Source organism: Solanum lycopersicum, chromosome 8 (assembly GCF_036512215.1).
Source record: "Solanum lycopersicum chromosome 8, SLM_r2.1".
In the NCBI taxonomy this organism is placed as follows: domain Eukaryota; kingdom Viridiplantae; phylum Streptophyta; class Magnoliopsida; order Solanales; family Solanaceae; genus Solanum; species Solanum lycopersicum.
In genome coordinates, this window is record NC_090807.1 from 62,805,938 (window position 1) to 62,833,454 (window position 27,517).

Below are 27,517 nucleotides of genomic sequence, written 5' to 3' on the forward strand. Positions count from 1 at the left end.
AGTAATTCAAGAAATATCAATTTTCTAAAAAAAAAAAAAATTACAGCTCATATCGCCCATCCAATAAGACTGATAATTTTCACTTAATTGATACCAAATCAGTATCATATAGTATATAGCTATCATTAAGATTTCTTATTCAGAAATTACTCATTAGTGGATGATACGATAAGATAAGAGTATATGTATATTGTTGTGGTAACATTAAAGTTTTATGTCCAGAATTACTCATCAGTGAATTATACTATAAGAGTATATGTATATTGTTGGGGTATTATTAAGGTTTTTAGTTCAAAATTTACTCATTAGTTAATTATATTATAAGAGTATATTTTAATGGTATCATTAAGATTTCTTGTTAAGAAATTACTCATTAATATCATTGACTAATGAAACCTTAATGATGTCAATACAAAATATATATATATATATATATATTATTAATTAAGCGAAATCAGTTTGAGGATATATAGTATAATTATTTAGTGGAGTATAAATGTAAAGGGTTATATATTTATAATTATTTTGCTTTTATGGATTATTTGCTCAGTTTTCCCTAAATATAATATATCAAATTTGACAAGATTTCTCGTAGATAAATTTGAATTACATATCAATTTTTTTTTATGTGAACCCCTAAAATAAGTTACGCTAAGCTAATAAATGACCAGTAAATAACCAATTCAAACTTAGACAAATTGAACGAATTGGGCTAGTTTTGTTACCTCTATGCAGGAAATGCATTGTTCATAGCTAACGTTTTTTACCACTCCTTTGTTCAATATTGCTTCTCCATAATCGACTTTGCATTCCCTTTATAAAATAATAAATGAAGTGCGTATTTTATTATACTCATAGTTTAAATGGACTTGGAATGTCATTCGAAGAATGAGTAGTTACGAGTTATTTAGTAGCTTGTTAGAGTAATACAAGTATTAATTAGACAAAATTTTAATTAAATTACAAACCAAACATCCATAAAAATCAAAAGGAAACAAGGTATCACCTCAAATAGACACAGATTATTTGTGGATATATTGTGAATCAATTTTTTAAGTAGTGGTTAAATGATTTAAGTGAAGCCGAATTATTGTGATCTAGCTACTTTGATTTGACTTCAAAATGAGATCCAAATTTTAATTTTAATTATATCATCTAATTTGTGACATGAATTTAAAATTATTGTATCTTCGAGTATCTTAGAAACTCTTTATATTACAATAGACTGAAGAATGAATTCAGTGGAATGAGATATTATTTTTTCGTGTCTTAAACAATTATTGAGTTAATTTGTATGAGGCACAAGAAAAAAAATTCCTCTTAGTAGATAAAAGTTATATATTAAAGTGTGTCATCATTTTATTTAAATTGTGATATTAAATTTATCTTATAATTAATCGAAGGTACTGACAAAAATATGTATAAAAAATAAATATTATAACCTAAGATAATTTATTCCATATATAAGATGGACGTAGAGTGTATATCTTAACACACCTTTTCATATGTGGGCATGTTTTTTTGTGTTTTTTTTTATGAAACAAATAGATGAAATTGTACTTTTAGTAAGGATAAAATTTAAATTTAAAGCCTCTATATCTTTTGACATTATAATAAAGTATGTTATTATTTTTCAAAACCTAAAGGGTCCTAAAGCACATGAAAATTTTACTTGTTTGTGTCAATTAAAAAAGATCCGTGAACTTTTATTATTACTAGCTTTTTCTGTGTAATTTTTGGCCTATTAAATTATCACAAGCCATATTATATACCTAAATTATCCAAAAATACCCACCCTAGAGGGTAGACATGCACCTAATTTAAAATGCATGTCAAATGATGATTAGTCTAAAATTATTTTCTTTCAAATATGTTTTGATTTTAAATACAATATTTGTAGAAAAAAACATTTATCATTTTTGTCATTTTCAAACTAATGTATATAGGGTATTGTATTAGGTACTACTCATTGAATATATTTCACATGTTTAGCTATTTACATACGTATACTCTTGCCGACTTTTTCTAGACATTTCCATGGCTGCTTTCAATTTAACAAAATGGCATTGTAATTTTTAAATAAGTAAAAATGTTGTCTTTAATCAGATTTCAATAAATATATTTTATACAATATAAGAAAAATTTTAAAAATTAATTATTCACTAAGGTAAAAATAACTTTTAATAACAATGAATATACACATAAATAAAGAATATTAAAGTCGGCAACATATACAAAGGGTGATAATTATCGTAAAAGTATATATTTAATTGTATTTAAGTTATTGCCGTTGATTAATAATTGCTAAGGATGATTTTTTGATGTTGTGATAGACGATTAGAACTTTAACTAATGAGAAATCAACTTTTCTATACGGTCATTTCGTAGTAAATAGTTCTATGATAATAATAAAATTTAGGTATTAAATTGATGAATTGGATTGAATTTCAAAATGTTAAAATGAATCGAGTCTAGATGAGTTATATGATTTGTTTAAATGTTATTTAGGGATGATGCGAATTGGGCTGGATATGAGCTAAACATCGGGTTGTATAACTCAATCCATCCAATCTTACGAAGTTCTAAATTTAAGGTTATTTTTTTTTATAATTTGTTTGAATACCTAACAAAATATTTTCTTTAAAAACACATCAACTAATAAAAATTTAAAACTTTTTAGATAAAATTCTTCATGAGTCAATTTCGATTACATACCAAACTAAGCAGATTAAAATTAAATTAATTAATAAAATAAATAAATTATTAACCTGATAAAAGCATAAACAAGTTGAACAATCGATCAATGATTGTTTGTACTTTATTTCCCACCCCTACTAAAAAAAAACCCATATATATACCATCTCCAAAAACAATTGGCTTTTTTCCCAACAAATTTTAAGTAGAGAAAAATATATCAAATACTTGGAAACTAATGCAATTTAGTAATTAACGTGGAAGATTATCAATGGATTAACTTAAATTCAATTTGCTTTTTGACTTCATGTCTATCTAGATTAACTTCACGGTTGCTTATACCCATAAACAACAATGACATATTTTCTTCTAGCAAGTCTCAAAGTAAAAAAAGAAAAAAGTTTTTTTGGTTGAATTTGGAAATTACTTAATTAATTACTCCAACCAAAAAAAAATAAAATTAATTAATTATAGAATGAGTACAATATAATCCAATGATGTCACTAGATAAATTTGTCAATTAGGAGTTGAGAGGAAGGTAAGATATGCTGAGCAAATTAGTTTCTCTCTCTTAATTTTATTTTAAAACATACATAGTTAATGTAAATATTTTATAAATTATTAGGTTACTATCACATGCTATAGCAAATAACATACCTTATAAATATTTTTTTATTTACCTGATAACGTAAAAGAATATTTGTTTATATTAAGCGAAGTATGTAACTTATACTCTTAATTATTATAGCTATTAGCACAAAATTAAGGAGCTGATTTTACAGATGGTCACTCATGATTTTTAACTTATAGTTATCGTTATTTTTTCTGTTAAAAAATTCAAATATTTTTTGATATTATATTTATTAGTTAAGTGACAATCTGAGAAACATTTGAACGACAACAATATTGAGTGTTTTACTCAACAAGCTTAGATTAAATATTTCTTCTTTTAAAATAGCTTGTTGACTATGGTTCTAACCTTCTAAGAAACTTCCTCATGGATTATTAACCAATATTTTACTAAAAAGGAACAGTAGTTGTTTTTTGCTTTGTTGACTACAAGGAGACAAGTATATATAAACTCATTTAACTGACTTAAAATATATTTTTTGTTCATTTTCAAGAATTGACATTTGAAGAAAATGTTAATCACGTTAAAGGATTCATGTATTAATTAAATGAGAGGCTCATTATTCAAATAGTAAGTGAGATTTCAAGTCATTTCTATTACGTATTTTTATTATATAATTGGATTTTAAAGAAAATAGAGGATAATTTGATATATAAAATGTTTTACGTTAATTAATCGGGTACGAAAAAGAGCCACATTTGAAGCAGTATGATCTAGACAAACAATTGGGACAGATTATCATTGTTGGCGCAGATTTAATTGAACTCATAATTTTTAACGCGAAGCATAAATTTATACGTAAAAAGTTATTAAAATTGCAACAAATAGTATACATAAAATATTCATAACTTTGAGATATAATGAATTTATCATCAAAAATCTTAAAAGGTTGAACATATATACACTTTTGTAGATCCTTTATACATAATGCAAGCATTAGTGGCAATTAATTAATTGGCTTGATTTATTTGCCACTATTAAGTGCAATTAAATTCCTAATTTAGGCACTAAATATATTTAAAATGTACCATACTATATAGCAAGTGTATTTATATTATTACTCAATGTACGGTAAAAAAAAATATTTTACACAATCAATACAATTTAATTTGCGATAGGAATTACTTGACTAGTTTTTAAAGTCACTAACTCCACTAATTATGGAATATTCTTTTTTTAAAAATTCACTTGTTACTCATGTTAGTATATTAAAGTAAAATCAAAAGATACTTATCGAAGTTATTTCCGTTAAGACACATATTTTAGAAACAACCTCTTATGTAAATATAAAATAAGACTATGTACAATAGATCCTTGTGAATTGAACTTGTGAGTCAGTCCTTCATTAGATATGTTACGCATATCAAAAGTTTAGTACACCAAACTGTCTTTATTTACGAGTAATTGCATGTTTCTAGAAGCAATATTTCTTCTAGTATTTACTATTGTTTTTACGTAGAAAACGTAAGAATGAGGAAATAAGGAGGAAATGAAAGTGATAGTTAAAACAATTTGACTTTTATATACTATTTTACATGGAAATAGTGAAGACTTTCTCTTTGAATTAGATTTTGATAGTAGAAAATAACTGCAACTGTCATTTTCATTCATTGATAATTAAAAAATATATTATAGTATAGTTACTTGTTGGAAGAAATAACTAACAGATTGATCTATGTGTTTTTTTGACCATTAATTGGAAATATAATATTAGAGGGTTGAGTATTGTTTTAGTTAATCTCATTGGTCTCTTTTCTGGAAGTAGTTAAACGTAATAAAATCCTTGACGTAATTGTGAGACCAAATATATATAAAAAAAAAATTAAAGAAATAAACACACAAATTAATCAAAAAAATTTTGATATCTATTTTATATATATATATATATATATATATAAAATCAGTCATCATAAATAATGAATGTATGTTGTCACCGCCCCCTGCATACATGTAATTAACCCTCTCTTAATTTACATATAATAGATAATAGATAAGTAGTTTCTTCCTTAATTAGAGGTTTCAAATTCAAATGTTGAATATAAAAAAAATTCTTAGTAAAAATTAAGCGATTCTCCCCAAATAAAACCTGCATAACACAAATCTAAATTACATAAACTCCAAACAAATACCCGATAGCGAATGAAAAGAAAAAACTCTCTCATCTTTCTCTTTAATTTCAGCTATTTGTTCATATTCTATTCACCCTCTTCATTCTTTGGGTCAAACTTTTTTCCTCTCCTTTTTTTCTTCTTTGGGTGGGTGAGGAAGGGTCGGATATTGTAATTTAATATTACTTGGCTTGATAGAGTGTATAAAAATATTATGTATTGAAAATGTTAAATACTAGTTATATTAAAAAAAAAATTATACATTATTTGATTCAATATATTAAAAATAATATTTATTGTATAATTTCGGTTGAAAATTAGTGATTTACAAAAATATCTTCTACATATAATGTGAAAAGAATTTTGAGGGATAATTATGACTTTAATAACGTGAATGCAATGTATTTTAATTAAGAACACCTTACATGGCTAATGCCATGATTTTTCAATGTATTAGTTAAATATATCATAATAATAAATAGAGTGTAAATGCAAGCATTAGTTATACATAAGTTGAAAAAGTGTAACAAACAAATTAGTATTAGTAATAGTAACGCACAACTAAAGTTAATATATACATTATTTTTTCTAAAGCATTCTAATAAAGAACCTCAAGAGGGATCGTTTGATAGAGTATATTAGTAAAAATATCAATTACTTACGCTAACTAATTATTCCGATTATTTCAATTTATTTCTCTTACTTTTCTGTTTGGAGTCTGTTCGGATGGGCTTTTAACTTATGTGTTATAAACCATAAGTAATAAGTTAGGAATCCTAACTTATGACTTTTGACTTATTTCGTTATTTTAACTTAAAATAAGTGTTTAAAAGTATTAAATTTAAAGTTTTTTTCGATCTTTAACATCACAGTAGTGAAGCTATATTTTTATTTTTATTTTCAACTATATGGTATTAGATAATGTATGCAAATTCAAATTTTTAAGATGAAAATCTCTTGTTTTCTTAAAGATAAGGAGAATACAGTCTCTTATTCCTAAAAAAATATATACCAAAAAATAAACTAATTAGGTGTTTATCTACGATATTAGAATATTTTAAAGAAAAAAAAAACATTTCTTAATATGCATATTCAATTCTTTCATTAGTAGTAATAGAAAAAACTAAATAATCCGAATTATGATCCAAAATTGAAGGAATCGTCCCATTTACCTATTTAGCCGCCTCCAAATCTTGGATCCGTCTTTGTTTAATACCATAAGATTAAAAGACATTTTGGTATCTTTCACATATCTTTAGTTTAAAATTACAAGATTCAAAAATTTTATTTATCTTCTTAAACTCCGTATCAAATTAAAACGAGAGATATACATTGAAATGAAGTAATATTTTTAGCTGACCTGCAAAATGTGTTAACTTGCCCTTTTATTTTTGGGGTGTCAAATGCGAAGTGTTTAACTAATTTTACATTTAGGAGCCTTAAATTTTTAACCCCATCCAACTAGTGAAGCCTTCAACAACCGAAAAAATATTCCAGGGGAAGAAAGAACAGTAAAAAATAGCCTATACAACAACTCTAAATACAAAGTATATTATTGCAATTATATTAAGTATAGGGGAAAAGAATTTTACACATTTTAAGTGTTTGTATGAGAAAAACATCTCCAAGTATGTTGGTGTGCTATTACTGTTGCTGCTGTTGCTGTAAGTGAATTAGCTTAAAGTATGCTCCATCTCTGTTCTCTATCAATGCAGAGTGAGTCCCTTGATCGACGATTTTCCCATCTTGTAAAACAGATATCTGATCTGCATCTTTTATGGTGGATAGTCGATGTGCCACGATGACAGTAGTCCTGTTTCGCATCAACCTGTCCAATGCTTGTTGAACTATACGCTCAGATTCCACGTCTAGAGCACTTGTAGCTTCATCTAATAGTAAGATTTCAGGGTTCTTTAGAACAGCTCGGGCAATGGCTACTCTTTGCTTCTGTCCACCGGACAATTGAACTCCTCGTTCCCCAACTTGGGTCGAGTAGCCATCAGGAAGAGCACTAATGAAACTATGTGCATTAGCAAGCTTAGCTGCTTGAATCACTTCTGCTTCAGATGCTCCCTCTTTTCCATAAAGGATGTTTTCATAGATTGTTGTGGCAAAGAGTGCTGGTTCTTGTTGGACCAGGCCAATGTGCTTTCTTAGAGAATTGAGCTTTAGTTTCCTGATGTCTTTGCCTGTATAAATTCACATCATCGATATGATTAAACTAATCCATGATGAACGTTGGAATGATTCTAGTTCGAAATAGTATAGGTGCAAATGAAACTTACCATCAATGATCACTTTCCCAGATATAGGATCATAGAACCGTAAAATGAGAGCCAATACTGAGCTTTTACCAGAACCACTCTGCCCTACTATTGCCATACTCTTTCCTGCATGCACTCTCATATTGAAGTCTCTGAAAATGTGAACATCGGGTCTTGCAGGATAGCAGAACTCAACATCCTTAAACTCAATTGTTCCCTCAACCACAGTTAGCTCCTCCCCACTGTCGGTTACAATTTCTGTCTTCCGATCAAGCACTTCAAATACTGATGCTACCATCTGGTTTCCTTTTATAAGGTCTGGTGCCATAGCAAGGGTCTCTCCCATAGCCAAAGCAGTTACAATCAAAACCATAAACGATTTCATAACAGCTTTGAAGCTGGTTAGCTCCTTCCCCATCAAAACAGAACCATACCTATACAAGGTTTAGGAAAAAATACATGTTAAACTATTGCGAGCTCAAGTGAAAACCTTATTAGTACAAGACTGTAATCTAGTAAAATAAACAACTGTCATAATGTATGTGATTGGCTATCTACTTTGCTAAACTTTTGTTGTAACATTTTCCCCAGTGGATAGTTTGTAAAATAGTGAAAGAAGGTGGTAAATTTATCTAGTCTCAAAATTGTCATCATGTCATAGCATGTGAAGTACAAGTATGCCAAAGCACTTCATTGAACTGCAAGCTGCCTCACTGACTCATAGAATCTCAACCAAAAAGCAACAAGATGAACAATTTAGATAACTAAAAACTTGAGCAACATACCACAAGGCAAGGGCATAAGAGGAGAAGATGAAAAACTGAGAGACTCCATAAAGGATCCCAGCAGTCTGTCCCCTGCGAAATGAATGCTTTGCAGGTTCAACAAGTTCACGAGCATAGAGATCAGTTACCTTCTCCTCAGCACAGAATGCAGCAACAGTTCTGATGTTACTTACAGCCTCACCAGCAAACATGTTTGCTCTAAGATAGGCTTTGCTCAAGTCACCACCAAAACCTGACATAAAGAGTTTCTGAAAGAAAGCAATGTCTATTAAAATAATGATATGGAAGATATATGGCAGATGCTGATTAAGGGAAAAGACTGAACCTCGCTGATGTGACCACTAACGATAAGTGGGTACATAGCCATGACAACAAGGGTGAGCCTCCAATTCAAGATGAATGCGATGATGAAGGAAGTGGCCACCAACCCCACATTCTGTAGGAGAATAGTAGAGCGATCAACCACTACAGTTCGCAATAGAGTAGCATCACTTTCCAATCGTGATGCAAGTGTAGAACTTGAGTTGTTCACCTCATCAAACCACCCTATTTCATTTCTTAGCATAGCTGCAACCACATCATGAAGAATGTTAGGGAACTTTTTATTTGAATAAGATGGACAAAAAGGACACATACTAAGAAAACAGATACCAATGCAACATATCAACAAATGTAGGAAAGGTATAATTCATATTTATCTGAATCATGAAAAAAATTATTTCTGGATTAATGATTCCACACAAATACGAATCGTAGCTTTCTTACATTTAGAAATCATTTATTGATACAAGTTAAGCTAATTGTCTGTTTTAACGACTGATACTAAGAAAACAGAGATGAGCGGAAAGTTTCAGAAAAGAGTACAAAAATCATCTTCTAAAATTAAATATGATGAATAGTATCAACGCAGTGAACCAAAGTCTTGCAAAGAAAGTAATTATGCAATTAAAGCTCTACATATTTACACGATAAGCAATCTCTCGTAAAGCAAACACATTGGTTTTTGTATGATTACCAGAGAACATCATTTCTCTCACGCGAAGAGTAAGCCGCTCCCCTATGATTCCAAAGCAAGTATGTGCAATGGCGTGAACGACGACGGTTAATACTGCACCAACACAAAACAGGAAACAAATCTTCTTCACTTCATGGCGTGTTGTGTCCCAATCCATGTAATAAGACACAAGGGCCTGTGACACCCCTAAGGCAAAGAGTGGCATCTGAGCTCCAGCAATAAATGCACAGATAGTTCCAATAACTCCATAATGCCATTCAGGACGAATCATAGAATACAATCTCCCTGCGGAAACATTTGGTGACTTAACATCCTCTACATCACCAGCACCAATACCGCTAACAGATTTTTCAGAACGAAAGCTAGCTCCACGGCTTCGCGTTGTCGTTCGGGATAATTCACGGGAATACCGTATGCTGTAGAAAAAAGTTTAAGCAAATTATGCATATAATGATAGAAAAATCAGTCTAATTGCTTATAAGCAGGAAATGACATTTTTTATTATTTTTTTGAACTTTATACCCTCAGTTGCAGAAATTGTCAAAGTATCACTAGAATTAGCTGTCAAATGCATGACAGTACTGAGCTGACTCCAACGCAACAATAAAGAGGATATACATCACACTCTGATATAGTAAGGAATACAACGCATCAGCAGGTAAATATTGTACCTATGAGGTCGTCCCATGGTTGGCTCTTGAGAAGGATGGAGATGTGAAGAAGCTGCTTGCTGAAGTTGAACAAGTGATGCATAGGCACTATTAGGTTTTGAAATAAGCTCCTCGTGACTTCCAGTTTCTACTATCTTGCCATTGTTTACGACCGCTATTATATCAGCATTCCTAATGGTAGAAAGACGATGAGCAACAATTACAGTTGTTCTTCCCACCATCACACGATCAAGAGCATCTTGTACACTTTTTTCTGACTCAGCATCAAGTGCACTTGTAGCTTCATCTAATAGAAGAATTGATGGATTCTTCACTATAGCACGAGAAATTGCAATTCTTTGCTTCTGCCCCCCAGATAACTGAACCCCTCTTTCACCAACCTGTAAATGACGTGGCCTCAGATATCTATGATATTATGTTATATTAAAGAAAATTTTCAGTCTTATGAGGCCTTTCTTGAATATTTTTGTGAAAAGAGAAGAAGACAAAAACTCTAATTGAATTTTCTTGTTCTTTGAACAATATACAAGAGACCTCCTTCAATAGGAGTTTTGAGTTAAGTTACTTAATCCTAGGGATTTTTAATTATGTCATAATCATAGGAATACTCTACACAATTTTCTTAATATTTTTTCACTGACATATTAATTAAGAATATTCAACACAATATTTTCAATAACTCTCTTGATTTAGAGGCAAACATTTCAACTCGAGAGAGTGAAGCATCTTGAGTGTTTTTATTTTGAAATCATGAGATACTCATAAACCACAACAATAGTAAAAAATCGCCTAATTCTGAACAGCTAACAGAAAGAAAAGCAACACAAGAATTCTTCTACTCAAATGATGCTGGTAACGGATAATGAAAGGATATAGGGAATCTATGTATTGTTTTATACAGGATAAAAGATGGAATAAGTAATACATGAATAAGTAAACCCTCCGTAACTAATACATGCATAGAATGATACATAGATTTCTTCATAACTAATCCATGTATTCCTAATACCTTCTAACCAACAACCAAACGACTCCAGGGTATAGTCAAATCGAAGTACTTAGCATGTAATAAATAAATACAAGCATCCACCAAATTCTCTTTGCTATAGCGTGGCATCTCCTAGTGCATGTACAAATAGTTTATGAAGTACAAAATGTACCTGAGTTTCAAAACGATCGGGGAGGTTGTTGATGAAAGTCATTGCCTCGGAAAGTTTGGCCGCACGTGCAATATCTTCAAGGCTAGCATCACTTTTTCCATAGAGAATGTTCTCTCTAATAGTTGTAGCGAAAAGAGCGGGTTCTTGATTTACTAGCCCTATTTGCTGCCTCAGCCACTTCAAGTCCAGGTGCCTAATATCAAATCCATCCAATAATATCTGTCCCGAGAGTGGTTCATAGAAGCGTTCAATCAAAGATATAACTGTACTTTTCCCTGATCCACTTCCTCCCACAAGAGCTACAATCTTCCCTGATGGAATATCAAGAGAGAGCTTGTCAAATATCACCACATCGGGACGAGATGGATAGCTAAAACATACATCCTTAAATTGTATGTGTCCATCTACTTTGCTCAGCTTCTGACCACTCTTGGAGCTGGTTTTACTGATAGTATCTCGTTCAATCATCTCAAAAATAGGATAGGCAGCTGACTTAGCCCTGAGGAATGCTGTAATATCTGGTGCTGCCTGACCCAGTGACCTGAGAAGCAGTTAAAGTTAAATTGAAGAGAAGATTGCATAAACAGAACAAAAGCTGGGCAGCTAGTGGAGCACCTACTTTATGACCATACAAAGTCTGAATTCAAGATGTATGCAATGAAAAACTTTCCAAGTGACATTGAGGCACGAAATGACCTCTATAAACTAAGGAAAAAGTTTGACCAAGTATAGAAGTAACAAGTAACTTGATCAATAAGGATGAGACACGATGTCATAAACATCTGGTTTCTTCCTGACTTCATTAGAGCTGGCCTATAAAGGGTAACTTTATAAATTGCTCTAAAATCTGAAATCTAGAAAGGATTAATGGACGTAATATCTATTCTTTAACCAATAGAGATACATTGAAAGAAGCAACTTCTTTAAACACAAATCAAGTCATTGAAATTTTCTGCATAACAAGACAGCAAGATTATGTTGTTTCAATTCAGTGCAACTGGTTGAGCCTAACAGGATAACCTGCCTTTTCAGCTAGTCAAAACAACACTTGGTGTTCTACACATCCAACAACTCCAAACGTTTGAAGCAATTGGACTAAGATCAACTAGTGTTTCTTGGTTTGTTAACACAATAGCAGTATGAATAAGCATTGGCTTAACATAACAGCTCAATTCCATCAATAATCACTACACTGGCATGAAAGAGGTTATTCATATATGCCTATGAGTAGTGATGAAATTCAGAGAAGCACCGGATTCTCAAGAACAGAGAGCACTAATCTCGGTTAATACTCGTAATAGTTTAATTGTTTAAGATTATGCTGTAAAAGCAGTTCGAAATTGAGTATGAAAGCAAAAACTTACAGGCCAGCAATGACAACATTGAGCATGGTGGTGAAAGAATCTCCTCCATTTGCAATGTTCTTGTGCACAACAATGCTAGTAAACCACACAAGCAATGACCAAGAAAGGAAAAGGATACAATGCAAGGTGCCCAAACCCAAGCCCTTGGCGAATCCAGCTTTTCTCCCATACTTATAAGTGTTCAACAAGGCACCTTTATACGATTTTACCGCATTCTCTTCTCCAGTAAATGCTTGCACTGTTCTAATATTAGCCACAACCTGAGTATTGCAAAAGATCACTAAGCAAAGAGCAAGGATTATGAAAATAAAAAGTTAAACAGGGTACTATTGTTATCAATACTCATTTAACATATGATCCTTTCTTGAATAAACTACTCTATTGTCCTAATTTATATGACACTCCTCCACTATCACTAATATATAATATGTCAATCTAAATTAAGGGTAATAAAGTATAACGGACAAGGTATATTTGGATCAAAAGTATAACGAGAATATATTTAAACTAGTTATGATAGTGTTTGAGCCTTTTCCGTTCATAAATTAGAATGAGATACTAAGCAACTTAGTTGTGCAGACTCTTCACTTTGATGCCGCACTCGAGTCAGATTCTCCAAAAATATGCGAATCTAACACGCACCGATGATTGATAATTTTTAAAAGAGTCCGACCAACATAGATAAGAAAAGACTTTTGTCAAACAGTTGGAGTGCATACCTCTTCAGCAATCTCTCCAGCTTTAATATAGGATTTGCGGACTCGAGCAATGAGACCAATGGTAACATAGGCATAAATACCACCAGCAAGAGCGATCAAAGGCACAATTGAAAGCGTCACCAAACTGATCTGCCATACTCTTATGAACCCAATTGTAAAACCAGCTAAGAAACGGCTGATATAATGCAAGAAATTCCCTGCCTGCATCAACACCAACCATTTCCACCACACTCATTATAATGCTTATACTCACACTCATCAATCAAAACTTTTTCTACTCAAAATTTTGAAAAAGTTTTGCAAAGGCACAAAATCTCATGCATGTCCAATTGATCTATTGACTAAATTAACCATCGCTTTGTTTAGATTTCTAATTGATCATATTGACTAAATTAATCATCGATTATCAGCATTTGTTTAGACTAAAGTAATAAATGTTTTCTTTCAAAATTAATAAATTTTGAGATTTGACAAAACAAAAAAATTAATTAAAAAATTATTTATCAACATTACTCTTTTACTTCTTTCTAAACTTTTTATTTAAAATTAGAGGTCGTTATTAGAAATTTATTTATATTAAACCGGAGCGGGTAACATAATCGTATAAAAATAACAATAATAGGACCAACATATGAGTCACATGGAGTTCTTTTCTTTTATTATTATATTATTATTATTGTTCCTCTTTTAGCATTGATGAGTATCACATTCATTAGACTTTTTTTTTTCTTCAAAAAATTAGTATTAAAACAAAATAAAAGGATTATTTTATCCTTTATTTCAATCACATTCTGCCTGGAAATCCAACTGCCACACAGAGATTAATAAAAGAAACTCTTTCATTTTTCCGTCAGGTTCAAAAGTTGTCCGGCTAAAGACTAATTCACACTAGGAAATTGCACGTTAAAAGTAAAACGCTCTATTCCGTATTCAAAGAGACTCGAGCCCAAGACCTTTTGATTAAGTATGAAGTAGTACTTACCATTAAATGTATTCGTAGTTTAGATAAAAAATCAATTCAAATCGAAAAATCAAACCAAACCGATTAAATTTGAATTTTAATTTGACCGATAGTGTTTGGTTTGATTATAATTTTGTTCAAAAAAATTAAAGAAATAACAGAATCGAACCGAACCAACAAATTATATACATAAATTTTATTACTATACATACATAATATTTATATTCATAACCAATTTTAAAGATTTTATATATGTTTCATCAAAATTTATTTATAATTCACTAATGAAAAAATGTCTAAATTGAAAACATTTTTCTTATTGGTTTCATGTATATGAGTGTATTGAAATTCCTTGTGGGACTGAAAATGTCATTGTCTCTTCTTTCTAATGCCAAAATAGTTTTAAAGTTTTATTCGGTAAATTCAATGATCGATAGTTCTATAATGACATTCATTCTAATAATTTTTTCATTTTAATTTTGAATGAATTTTTCTTTTATTTTTATGTATGATTTATAACCGAATAACTAAACCAAACCAAATCAAAACCGAAAATAAAAAATTCGATAAACGTACATTATATTCGATTTGATTTGATTTTGATAATTTTAAAATTGATCAAATTAATTAATTTTAATTTTAACGAATAACCGACCCAAACCAATCCGTGAACACCCCACTTACCACCCTTATTGATACTGTAAAAAACTTCCTATCTGTCAGTAACTCCAACAAATTTTAATTTTGATCTAAGAAAATAAAATGAAACAAATCCAAAAAATTAATAAATGCCACCAAATAGCATTAACTCTTTTTTTCCAGATTAGCTGCAGAGAGTTAAAGCCTTTTCCTCTACTTCAAAACCTATGGCCCAAATTTCCCCTTCAGTGAATAACATGATGTAATCTTGAAGCACCCAACTACTAACAACTACTTTGTTTTTAGTCGGTGAATCAGAAAAAAAAAATAGTTGATTGTAGAAATCATAAATCGTTTCAATAAAATTAGTGGTCTAAAGCTAAATATTAATAGAAGCCGATGATAAATGAGAGTACCTTCTCAGAAATAGCATCTTGAACAATAATAATATCACTGGTAATTGCAGCAATGACTTCTCCAGTAGATGCTTCAGTGTCAAAAAGACTTATATCTTGATTTAACATAGACTTTAAGTATGCCATTCTTATTTTTGCTGCTTGTCTTTCTCCACTATGCATCCAACATGCCACCTCTTTTTTTTTTTTTGTTTAATTAAAAAAAATATTAGGAATTTTAATATATAAATTAAATAAAAAATAAAATATATATAATTGTTGGGCAATAAGCTCAAACCTATCCATGATGCAAATAATATCACCACGCTTAGGTACACAAAATCCAATGAATACTGCAAACAAACAATCCAAAATTAACATAAGTTCATCACACAATATATAATAATAAAACATTAATTAATCCATTATATTTTCAGTTTAGTTTAATATAATGTAGCAAGTAATTTCCTTAATCTACTTATTTTAAGGTTATTATATGCTCCACTTCATATGAACAATTAATTAGTTACATGCAATAATTAATTGGATCTTTATTTTTTGCATCCTCAAAAAAAATAAAATACAAAAATTAACTATGAAAATCCATACTTAATTTGTAATTAAATAGTCCATAGTTAACAAAATCTATTTGCTAGAATTAGCACGTTTCTGAGATAATAATAATTTTTAGTTGAGTAACCATACGAGAAATCAAGGTTAATTTCTTATAATGTCACTTAACCATCTGTTAAGTTTTACGATTATTAGTTGAACGACTATGTGAGAAATTTTTGGATATGTTACCTTGGCAATTTTGTGAGAAGTTTGAGCAGGAAAAAGGTAAGCAAGGCCAGCAATATTAATCATTTTGCCAAAGAAAATGAAGAAAACAGGTACAGAAGCACCATGTAAACAAGCACCAATAGATCCCAAAAACATCAACAAATAATCATAGGAATCAGCAAAAGAGAAAAGCTTCAATAATGAAACTTTTTTATGAGTCTTTTTTTTCCTTTCTTCTTCTTCTTCATTATTTTTCTGATTCATTTTTGAAATTTTGCTGCTGTCAACAGATAATGCATGACTTTGTTGTTGGCTCATTTTTTTTTGGTTTTCAACTAGACTTTATGAGCAATAAAAGAAACATAAGTTTTCCTTCTTATAAAAGAAAAGAAAGTTATGAGGGGGGTGGTAAGAAAGTAGTGGTAATTAAGTTGATCAAAGTAAATGTATTAAGAAAAAAAGTTTTAGAAAAAAATAAACTTTGTTATCTTAAATTAGTATATATACAACACATGTGTTTCTTGTGATTTTAAATATATCGCGTACGTATTTGAGTTTTTTTTTAAAATAAAATATCATTTTTTTTTAACAGAGTAAAAGAAAAGCAAGACAACAATAAATTTAATAAATTAAATCTTATATATTTTTTCTTTCAATAAATATGAAATGAGCGAAAACAACACATATTCTGAGACGGTGGAAGTAACGAGACTAGAGAAAAAGTCGAGGCAAAGGAATGAGCAAAAACAGTTGAAAAAATTAAATTATACAACAACCCGCCACCATGGTTGATTGGTTGCCAAAAGACTCAACCTCTATCCGACTATTTTATGTCACATTTTTCCTTTTTTAACTTATTGCAAAAAGATTTTTCTTTTAAAATTATTTTGTTTTATCAAACAAATAATTTAGTGTCAAATGAAAAAAACTTCCGTAAATATTTTTCGATTGAATGTAATCGTATAATATTAATTGTACTCTCTCCATATGTTATCTTTCATTAGTCCTTTATTCAAAAATATTTCACTGGTTCATTTATAATAATATTACTCTTTTATCATTAAGTAACTAATTAAAGTGTCAAAGTTTATAAATAAAGGACTAATAAAAAAATGTGAGGAAAAATAATTAGATTTTAGTGTGTATATATATATATATATGTAATGGAGTTGACATAGAGTTGAATGTCTGTAAGTCTGTAACAAAGTATAATTCAAGTGAAATAATTTGTGTTGGCGCAGGCATGAGGACCTTGATGTGTTTCTATGTAATAATTAATATATATATATATATATACTAAATCATGTGGAAGCATTAAACACCTCTTCTATCTATCTTGGTTGGCATATATTAATGAATAGTAGGACACTTCAAACTCTTTTTAATAATGAATGATAGGTGTGTTTCTAAGTGTTCTTTCGAAGGGTTTCGTGGTGGAGTTAAAATTTTTATACGAAGATTTTAGAAATAAACGTGAAATAATGGAATTGAAACTAAAAAATAAAAAATAAAATGTTAACACAAGGATTTAAACTCTCGGTATGAAACTTAACTTTAAGAAGATTTGTCAGCGCTGTAAGTTTCTCCTTGTCATTAAAACGATTCAAAATATTTATATTCACGAATACTTACACAATATAATTTTTTATTGAAAGGATTTGAGTGAATCCCTGAAACCCACGTGAATCTGCCGCGCTCTTATGGCTTACCAAACCATGCGTTTACACATTTATAAAATAACAACAATAGTGATAGATAAAATTAAAACAATTATGTTTATTTCATTTAGGTATAGATTAGTGATATATTATAAAATAAATTCAATAAGTTAGGAGTCTTTTTAACAATGAATTAGCTCCAAATTATCAATAAATTTAGTAATTAATTTTATAATTTTTTTGTAGTAGATGTATATGTGAAATGTTCCATACTGCCTCAGAAATATTTTACTTGAGTAGTCATTGAAACACAATAAATACACAAGTTATTATTAAGTTATTCTCGTTTTTGTTTTTATTCTTATTTAGTAAAAGTAGATTAATTTCATCTTAAATATTGTGCAATAAATGACATGATTGAAACTTTAGTTTTGTATTTTTAATTTGATAATTGTTTAGGAAACATTTAACGTTTTAGAAATACAACAATGTTTATTACTTGATGGGTATCGCACTCGTTTGATTTGAAGATAAATTATATTCATATTAATTATTTGGAAATTATTTAATTTATTGCATTAATAAAATACCTACATTGCAACATTTTGCTTTAAAAATTAAAATTGTATTTATTTATTTTTTATAAAAACGACAATTAATTTAAGAGAGCCGGTTCTAACTAAAAAGTTATTGTTACGTGTCGAAAGGGAGTTGAGAGAGTTGACCTCCTTTCACTTTGTTTATTATTTCAAAGAGAAAGTATTTAATAAAATTATTAGTTTCATTTCTAAATTATAGATATTAGTGTGAGATTCTTAAGAAAAAGTCAATAAGAAAAGTTAAAAATACTTTTAAGCTTAGCGTACTAATGCTGAAAAATCGAGATATATTTGAGTTTAATTAAATAAATAAATATTTTTAAGACATAATAATTTAGAAATAAAATTATTAATTCACATTAAATTTAGGATATTTTCAGTAAGTTAAAAGAGTAGTTAATTGTTGCACGTGAGAAGTTGTAATCAACACCGAAACTGAATACAGTTGAGAGTTAGAAGAAGGATTTTGGTACGTATGAGTATAAACATAATACGTATACGATATACATATATGAGTTGACGATAAAGACGATAATAATGAATGAAGGCGTTGGTGGTTGAACATTGTTATAACTTGTAATAAATATTTAAAAGGAACAATTAAGTTTTGCCTTCATTATTCCTTCACCCCTTATTTTATACTTCCACGATCAATATCGGTTGTAGCTTAATAATGAGATTGTTTCATTTTTGGATAGAGATTTTAAATTTGATCTTAAGTATAAATTAAGTAAATTTTATTGGGAGCATCACGTTCAGAATGGGTAATGCATAGTGGCTGAACCCCTTTCCCGGACAATTATATTAGCGTTAAAATAATTTTTTTAAAAATATATAGTAGATGTAGAACCCTCTTCGACTACTTCGTGTGTCTAGTTTTTCAGATTATGAATTTCTTATTAAAAATTCTGACTCAACCACTAATCCGACCATACACAATTCAAATTTAATTAAAAAAATATGAGCATCAAACAACGAATAAAAAATATTTTTAAAAAATCTTAATGATTTCTTCTTCACAAAGTAAATATTACTTTAGTAAAGAAAAAATAAAACTAAAATCAGTGTATTTTTTCAATTTTTTGTATCAGAGAATTATATTTTTTAATAGTACTTCATTCTCAAGAAATATCTAATAAAAAAGGATAACTAACTAATATATTATATTTTCCGTTTAATATATTATTTTTTAATGAGATTAAAATAAGCTAAAATAATACTTATTTTCTTAATAGGATTGCAATAAGCTAAAATATTACTTACTTTAGAATGAAAGAAATTTGTAGTTCCTCTTTATTAACTATTTACTTTATTCAATATGTCACGAACTTCTCATAATTTAGGTGTTTATAGTCTTTAAAAATAGTAAAGTATGAAAAGTTTAACTAACCATCTAAAATTTCTATAGAACATATACTTTTGGGATAATTATTTTAAAAAATCAAGATAAATAATTTAAGACGATAAAAGTATCAAATTTTAAATAATATATATTTTTTTTTGGGAGGAGCGGGGGGGTTGGGTTAATAAATAAATCTTTGTTTGTCTTTTCAACATGTCAATTCTCAAAAGTCAAAACGATGAGGAAATACGGTGTTTCTTTTGTATTCATCTCATTTTTATATATCACGTCATATATACACCTAAAAATAACAGTGGAACATTTTATTTTATTTTTTGCATTTTCCGGAAAAACTATAGATAAAAAATATTACAATTTTGTTCTTATTTCTCTCCGGTAAATTTCATTTTCTTTAAGAATAAGACCAAGTTAATCTTACTTTAAGAGTATTTCATACTCTCTTAATTCCTTTTTATTTGTTCACTTTTGAATTGACACATCTATTAAAAAAATAATTAATGACATAATAAATTTACTATTTTACCTCTATTGATTATGAAATGAATGAAAAGTTCTACATTTTTCAAAGTAATTAATCATTTAGTTGAAAATATAATAGATAAAAAAATTATCTTTAAAACAATTATAAAAGAAAAAATAAATAAGTAATTCGGTACAAATAGAGTAATAAAGTAAATTAAAAGAAAGATAGTTTTTACCTACGTCATGAATAACTATTTTTATTTTTTTAATTCTTACTTCTCTCTAATAAGATTATTATATTATTAATTTATAATTTAAATAATTAATTAAAGATGTTGAAGAATTACTTGGCAGATTTTTCAAGCATTAAATATTTAGACTAAGGAATGGAAATTATCATTTTCCGAAGAAGACGAAACGCTGCCATTTATAAGCTTTTATTATTCCCTTCGGTCATTTTCAAATGACCTTTTAGCTTTTTCAAAAATAAGTAATTATTTTTTGAAAAATAAATGAAGTATTTATTCTTTTACATCCATTTAGATCTTATTTGTTTGTATTTAATGGAGATTTGAATCTTAATTATTAATATTTAGTCTATTAAGTACGTTTGGTTTTTAGGATTGAATCTGAATTTAGATTCAGTCCATTAAGTTCATTTGTTTTATTTTTTTAAAAAACTTCTTAATGGGTTTCAATGAATCAGATATGTAGAAACTCTTAACAACATTCAGACTCATTTAATAAGTTATCAAATAATAACATCGCTTCTCTGCTTTAAGTGCGTTTTTAAAACTTTCTTTCTCTCTTTTCTCAATCAAACACCATTTTTTCCCTCTTGAATTGGTAAGTTTTCATAAATCTTTTCAAGTTTTTTTTATATTAATAATTTTCTTGTATTGACTGTGTCAAGAACACTGTTGGTGTATTGTTTGTTTATCAAGATTTTTAAATGAAAAAAATTGTACTCCAAATCATGATTATTAAAACTTTTTTTTTTAATCAAAAGTGGTATATTTTGTTAAAATGAAACTTTTATGATATTCTATTAATTTAATGTTAATTTCACATGCACATCAGAAATTGAAAACAAACAACATTAATTATTTAATATTCAGATTTAGAGACCACATCTTAATATTCAGATGTGTATTCAGATCAAAACACCTGAATCTTAATGCATATCTTAATATTCAGATGTATATTCAGATTCAGACCTCGTAATCTTAATGAAAACAAATGAGGTCTTATTCTTGCTATGATAAATTGCGTGTGGTTTCTAAGAGATCTTTCAATTATTCTTCTTGAAGATAAAGGGTAATCAAGTCAAATAATTTCTTTAATTAATTAATCAATCAATTAAATTTCTTAAATGGATATGCTACACCAAAAAGAGAAACATTTGAAAATGATGGAGGAATATAATAACTCTCGGTTCATTTTAATGTGGAAGCTAGCAAAACAAATCTTGGAAGATCACGAGTAAGAAGATAAACAAAAAATATATTAAAAGATACAGAGATTGAACATGGTTTGGTTAATCGACCTACGTCCATACAAAAGGAGATGAGTAATCCACTATAAATATAAGAGTACAAAACATGGAGAGATATAACCCCAACCGATTCACTCGAAATACAAGGAGGTCCACAAATTCTTTCCCATAACTGAAACTCTCAAAACCTACGTTTAAATTGTGAATTTCAATAAAGCTAGAAAGAACAAACCTATATTTATAGAGTACCAAAACCTTTCCAACAAAAAAAGGACTACTCAAAATATTAAAACATTTTTCTAAAAAGAAAATCTATTTATGATAAGAAATCATGGCATATAAAACTCGATAATTTTTCACAATTGTCTTGAATTTTTGACAGAATAAATTTGTACACCTTCTTCACATCTATTCTCCGTAATCTCCTCCATCAAATCTACGTCTTGAAACAGAGAACCTCTCTGAAATAATTTCTCAACAAGGATCTTAATTATTGTAAAAAATGTTGCGGCTAAAATTACACCCACCAAGATGAACACCTAATTTTTAACTTGGTTATCAACAAATCGTTGACGATTTTGATACCACTTGTTAGGACCGAAAATAAGCAGATGTAATGCGAATAACAAAGCAAACCTTGAAAGATCACAAGTAAGAAGGAAAACGAGAAACACACCAAAGGACACGGAGATTTAATGTGGTTCGGTCAATTGACCTACGTCCACAAAAGGAGATGAACAATCCACTATAAATATGAAATACAAAATATAGAGAGAAATAACCTCTAACAATTCACTCGGAATACAAGGAGGTTCACAAATTCTCCCCCATAGCCAAAACTCTCAAAACCCTAGGACTATATTGTGAATGGTGATAAAGTTAGAACGAACAAGCATGTACTTATAGAGACTCAAATATTAAAACATTTTCCTACAAGAAAAATCTACTTATGATAAGAAATTAGAGCAAATAAAATTCAACGAAATGATGCGGTAAAATAGTTATATTGTTTTCTTAATAGATAATCGGTAAGAGTACTTTTTAGGTGTATATTACTAAAAGGTCATTTTATAAATAATGTCGAATGAAATGTATCAATAATGTTGTCATTAATAATGTTGATATTAGCTAGTTATTCTAAAAGTATTTATCATGCAGAGTTTGATTTGGCAAATTAAAAAAATTAATTCGTTTATAAATATTATCCTTCACAAATATAATAAGAAGGATATGAAAATTTTTTTGAGAAGCATCAGGGGTCATTTGATAATTAAATAAAAAACAAAGTTATCCATATATAATTTTCATATAACTTTATGTGAATTTAATAAATAGCTATAAATCAATAAATAACACCATATGATAGTACTATTTTCATCCAATCAATCAAACCCTAATTAAAGTAAGAACTCTATTATAGACTTTGTTACGTACCCATATATATGAGTGGCCTATATGTATTGTGAAAACATCAAATAACAAATCTGTCATTCTAGGTATTTATTGGTGATTTATAATTGAGCTAAACTATACTATTTTTTATTTATTTATTTTGGATACTTCTTCTTAGGCTAGCCCAAGTTTGGCAAGCAATAACGACCACATTTTCTTGCTTTGTTGTTCATTTTTTTGCCATTCTTGTAACCTATGAAAAAATTAGGAATTTTAATAAGAAGATAGGAAAAAAAAAATCATAAAGGGCTGTTGAGTGTTGAGGGATTTTAATATGTATTTATCCTATGTAAAGGGATTTAAATATTTAAATACATCAAAGATATTTTTTAAAATTTATGTCATAAAGAAATTTCAGTTCATTTGAATATGCTTCTCGTATATATTTAGGAATTTTTCAGATCATTGTTTTGTATATTTTGCTTGTCAATATACAAATAGGATAATTTATTATAATTTTTTCATAAATAATAGAGAAATAGCTAGAGTAAGCATATACGAAATTCTGAATTTATACAATTAAAAACCAAATTATATAAATTTTAAATTTATACAAATCAGGCGAATTAAATAAATCAAATAAATTATACAAATCAAGCTAATAGCAAAATTGGAAAAAACTATAGCTGTGATTTTAAATTTTCCTAAACAGTAGCTATAATATTTAATCTTCTTCTTCTATGATTGAAACTTCCTGAGTACATTGTTGCTACTCTTATTAAACTACTAATTATTTAAAGGTTGCTACTTGCTACTCATGTTTAATTATTAAAGCTTTTTTTAAAGTCAGATTTTGAAATTTTGATATTCCGTAAATGTGATATTGTATTGAGTGAATAATACATTAAAAGACTCAAAACATATAAAAATAAAAAAAAACTCGTACAAAAACTTGGGATGGTTAGAGGGACATTTGAGTTGGTCGGGATTGGAGAATTGCATATCCAATCATTAAAGCGTCTTCGAAATTCTATTTTAAAATTTAATGTGGCGCAAACCTGAATCCCTTCGAGTGAATAGTTTATCAAAACAATACTCGAAACATTGAGAGGAGTTCATATCTAAAATTTGAGATTGTTAAGAGAAGATTTGAGTTGATTTGAAAAAAAATGTATATTTAAATATTGTGTGCATATATTGTATAAACAACTTATCTAGATAATATATACATACATCTTTGATATAAAGTTATACAATATATATTCACTTTTATACATTATGCATACAATGACATATATATACATGCGATCATTTTATTGAATTTTTTTGGTCACATGTACAATTACGTAAGTAACCCTTTCAGCTTAATCTTAAAAATTAAACATTTTTGTTGTTTAGATTTTATCTTAAAATATTATTTCATTTATTCAAAAGCAGCCCCACGACATAGTTTAGCATGAAAAGTCATTTTATCTTAAATCATTATATCACAAAATTGAATTAATGTTTCTCATTTTACACAGACAAACAACATGAATTAATGTCAAACAATTAGTTAAATGATATTTAAATGTCTAACAATAGTGACTTGACAGGCAATTCTGTTGACAATATTGTCAAAATAAAATTACTCCCTCCTGTCCATTTCAGTGATCACATCGTTATTCAAAATAATTGGTCCAAGAGTCTATATCACTTTAACATTTAAGATAAATTAATAAAGACCCTATATCGGTTGGTTGATTATCGATTTGCAGATAATATAAACCATTATAGAAGTAATATGATATTGCTTTATCGGTTATTGATCGTTATCAGAATTTGTCACAAATATTTTTTTTGTTAAAAATCACTTTGAAATAAGGTGAAAAATCAAATGAATCATGCAAATGAGTTCACATATACCGAATGGTATAAATATTATTTATTAATTTATTCTCGAATTAACAAGTAACTTCTTAAGAGAAAAATTTCAAACGGTTAAGAACTGATAACCTAACAATTAAAATATATTAAAATCATCACAAAAACTGCTAAATTAATAATTCATTACCGATAAATCAATAACTTTTTTTATTCGAGTTATCGATTTCGATTTGATTTTGAATAATTCTAAATCATCTTTTGAATTTTGATCCAGCATAATTTTAACAAAATAAAAAATAAAATGTCATATGGTATTAATTAAAAAAATAGGTTGAAGTTATCAAAATGCTTTTTTATTCTTTTTATCTTAAAGTTATTATGTGAAAAGTTAATATTTGACAAAGTAAAAAAATAAAATAAAATAAATTAATTAAAACATAGAGAATAAATGTGTGGCTCAATTCTTAGAACTTGTCAAATAACTTTGAATGTTTGGAAATAAATAAAAATTGTATGCTTTCTAATCAAATTGAAGCTGAATGCTATCCACACTTAATTGAATTAATTAACACTCCAACCTATACTGGAATTAGCAAGTCCATATGCAAATTTCATCATCCGTTATAATTTTGGTGGACACAATTATTTAGTATAAGTTACTGATGATAAAAGATAATAAATATCTTATAAACTTAAGTCGAAACGCATGAGAATTAACTCGAGCATGAAAAAAAAGTCATCCTACAAAATTAATACTTATACGTAGTTGTTGGGGGGTGGCACTAATTATATGAAATTGATTGATTGGACTAACAAGGAACAATTATGTACTTCATTAGTTTCGATCTTATCAATAAATTTATTTGATAATAACTGGTAACTACCTAACATCGTATAATATATAGTACATATCGAAAAAGTCCTACTTTGTATATCGGATGAGAGCACAATACGTTGAAATAATTTCAATTTCGTTTGTTTAGTAATAACAGTATTACCTTTGAATATGTGGTATCTGAAGTTAGTCTTGATAAAGACTAATATATGAAGTTTCATACGATTGAAGTCTATTTTAGTTGGACTCTTTACAAATTAATGTTTACGAATGTGTATTAAATCCTTTAAAAGCAGCTTTCTCTTTTAGGAGATCAAAACGGATACGATAATATTTTTAGAGAGTTTGGCCAACACATAAACTCAAGTTTAAGCATTTATGTATACCATACATATGAAACTTCAGATACCACGAACCCTTGGGACCTCATTTTAGGATGTGATGAGTTGATATCGAGTTGTCAAATATAATGTCGGTAGTTCCAAGATGAATAGTATTGTCCAAATAGAAACCCGTTGTGAAATTTTTACAAATTCTTGGGCCCAAAACTTTACTGGGTTGGGTATAAGGCCTGCAGTCAGAGATTAATGAGCTGGTATATAGTGCTAAGGATAGTATTGCAACAATCACTCTATCTGGCCCAAAATAAGTTTAGCTTTAATGATGATTGTTATAAAAATAAACATTAACTTTACCAATGTACATGTTGTGCAACAGTTTATTGTGTTAACAGAGCAAGTAATTTTGAAATAAAATTGAAATATGATGGAATTAGGACGTATTTACTATTAAAAATTAACTGACGTATATATACCCGATAATCACTATATAGTAGCCTCAGAATAAGTTTGACAGTTTCAATCCTAAACCTTTTGTATTGATCTATACAGATTAAATTGGGAACTTAATTCGCAAGATGATTGTTAAAAAATCATATATTGATCCTGATGATTACTCTATAAGTATATCAATTTATTAAATCGGAACATGAGATAAGTATATATCATCTACTCTATTAATTATTCAAGATATATAGTTCTTCACTAATCATTTCTCCTTATCACCCAAACTTTGACAGATTGTATAACTTAAGGTAGTGATTTCTCTGCTTATATATGAATAATATACTAATTTTAACCATTCGTGTGAGGAAGAACTCCTGCATTTTCAAGAAACTAAATATTATAAGTATTTTGGAAAAATACACATATATCTTCTCAATCTATGTCTGAAATTCTAGAGACACACTTATATTATAATAAGATTTTATTATTTTCCTGAACTTATTTTATAAGTAATTTTCCATCTCTTTCGACCTACGTGACGCTAGCCTTAAAAGAATAACCAACGTTGAACCCATAAAATAGTGTCACATAAGTTGAAAAAGACCTAAAAAATTAATAATAAAATAAATTCAGAGGATTATAAAATCTTAATATAGTATAAATATATCTCTGAAATTTTGGACATAGATTGAAGGAATACTTATTCCTTTTATCACTTAAGTATTTCTTCCCTATGTATTGTCGAATTGAATTTATAGTTCTACCTTCAACTGGTCTCTATTCATATTAATTCTGGTTAGTGTTAAGCGCGCTTAACTATGTCAAAAGTTAATAGTTTTTCTTAACTTAATCCAACCAAACATGTCACAACAG

At 28.6% G+C, this 27,517-nt stretch overlaps 1 protein-coding gene across 1 annotated transcript; it reads right to left on the minus strand.

Moving 5' to 3' along the window:
- Positions 1-6,801: 6,801 nt before the first annotated feature.
- On the minus strand, positions 6,802-16,668 carry ABCB13 (ABC transporter B family member 13). Its single transcript, XM_004245861.5, has 12 exons — positions 16,211-16,668; positions 15,705-15,759; positions 15,428-15,603; positions 13,412-13,612; positions 12,693-12,952; positions 11,329-11,869; positions 10,169-10,548; positions 9,498-9,913; positions 8,808-9,049; positions 8,483-8,730; positions 7,719-8,131; positions 6,802-7,622 (listed from the first exon to the last, which is right to left on the minus strand). Exons 1-12 carry the CDS (start codon positions 16,505-16,507, stop codon positions 7,078-7,080), a joined length of 3,774 nt encoding a protein of 1,257 aa, XP_004245909.2. The 5' UTR covers positions 16,508-16,668; the 3' UTR covers positions 6,802-7,077.
- Positions 16,669-27,517: the final 10,849 nt, after the last annotated feature.

What these genes read in the sequence shown, in the direction of transcription:
- ABCB13 (XM_004245861.5), bottom strand. Translation starts at nt 16,507, where the DNA reads ATGAGCCAACAACAAAGTCATGCATTATCTGTTGACAGCAGCAAAATT. An exon ending in CTGGAGAGATTGCTGAAGAG is followed by an intron (nt 12,953 to 13,411) that starts GTATGCACTCCA and finishes TGCAATACTCAG; the next exon opens with GTTGTGGCTAATATTAGAAC. An exon ending in TTAGTGGTCACATCAGCGAG is followed by an intron (nt 8,731 to 8,807) that starts GTTCAGTCTTTT and finishes GCTTTCTTTCAG; the next exon opens with AAACTCTTTATGTCAGGTTT.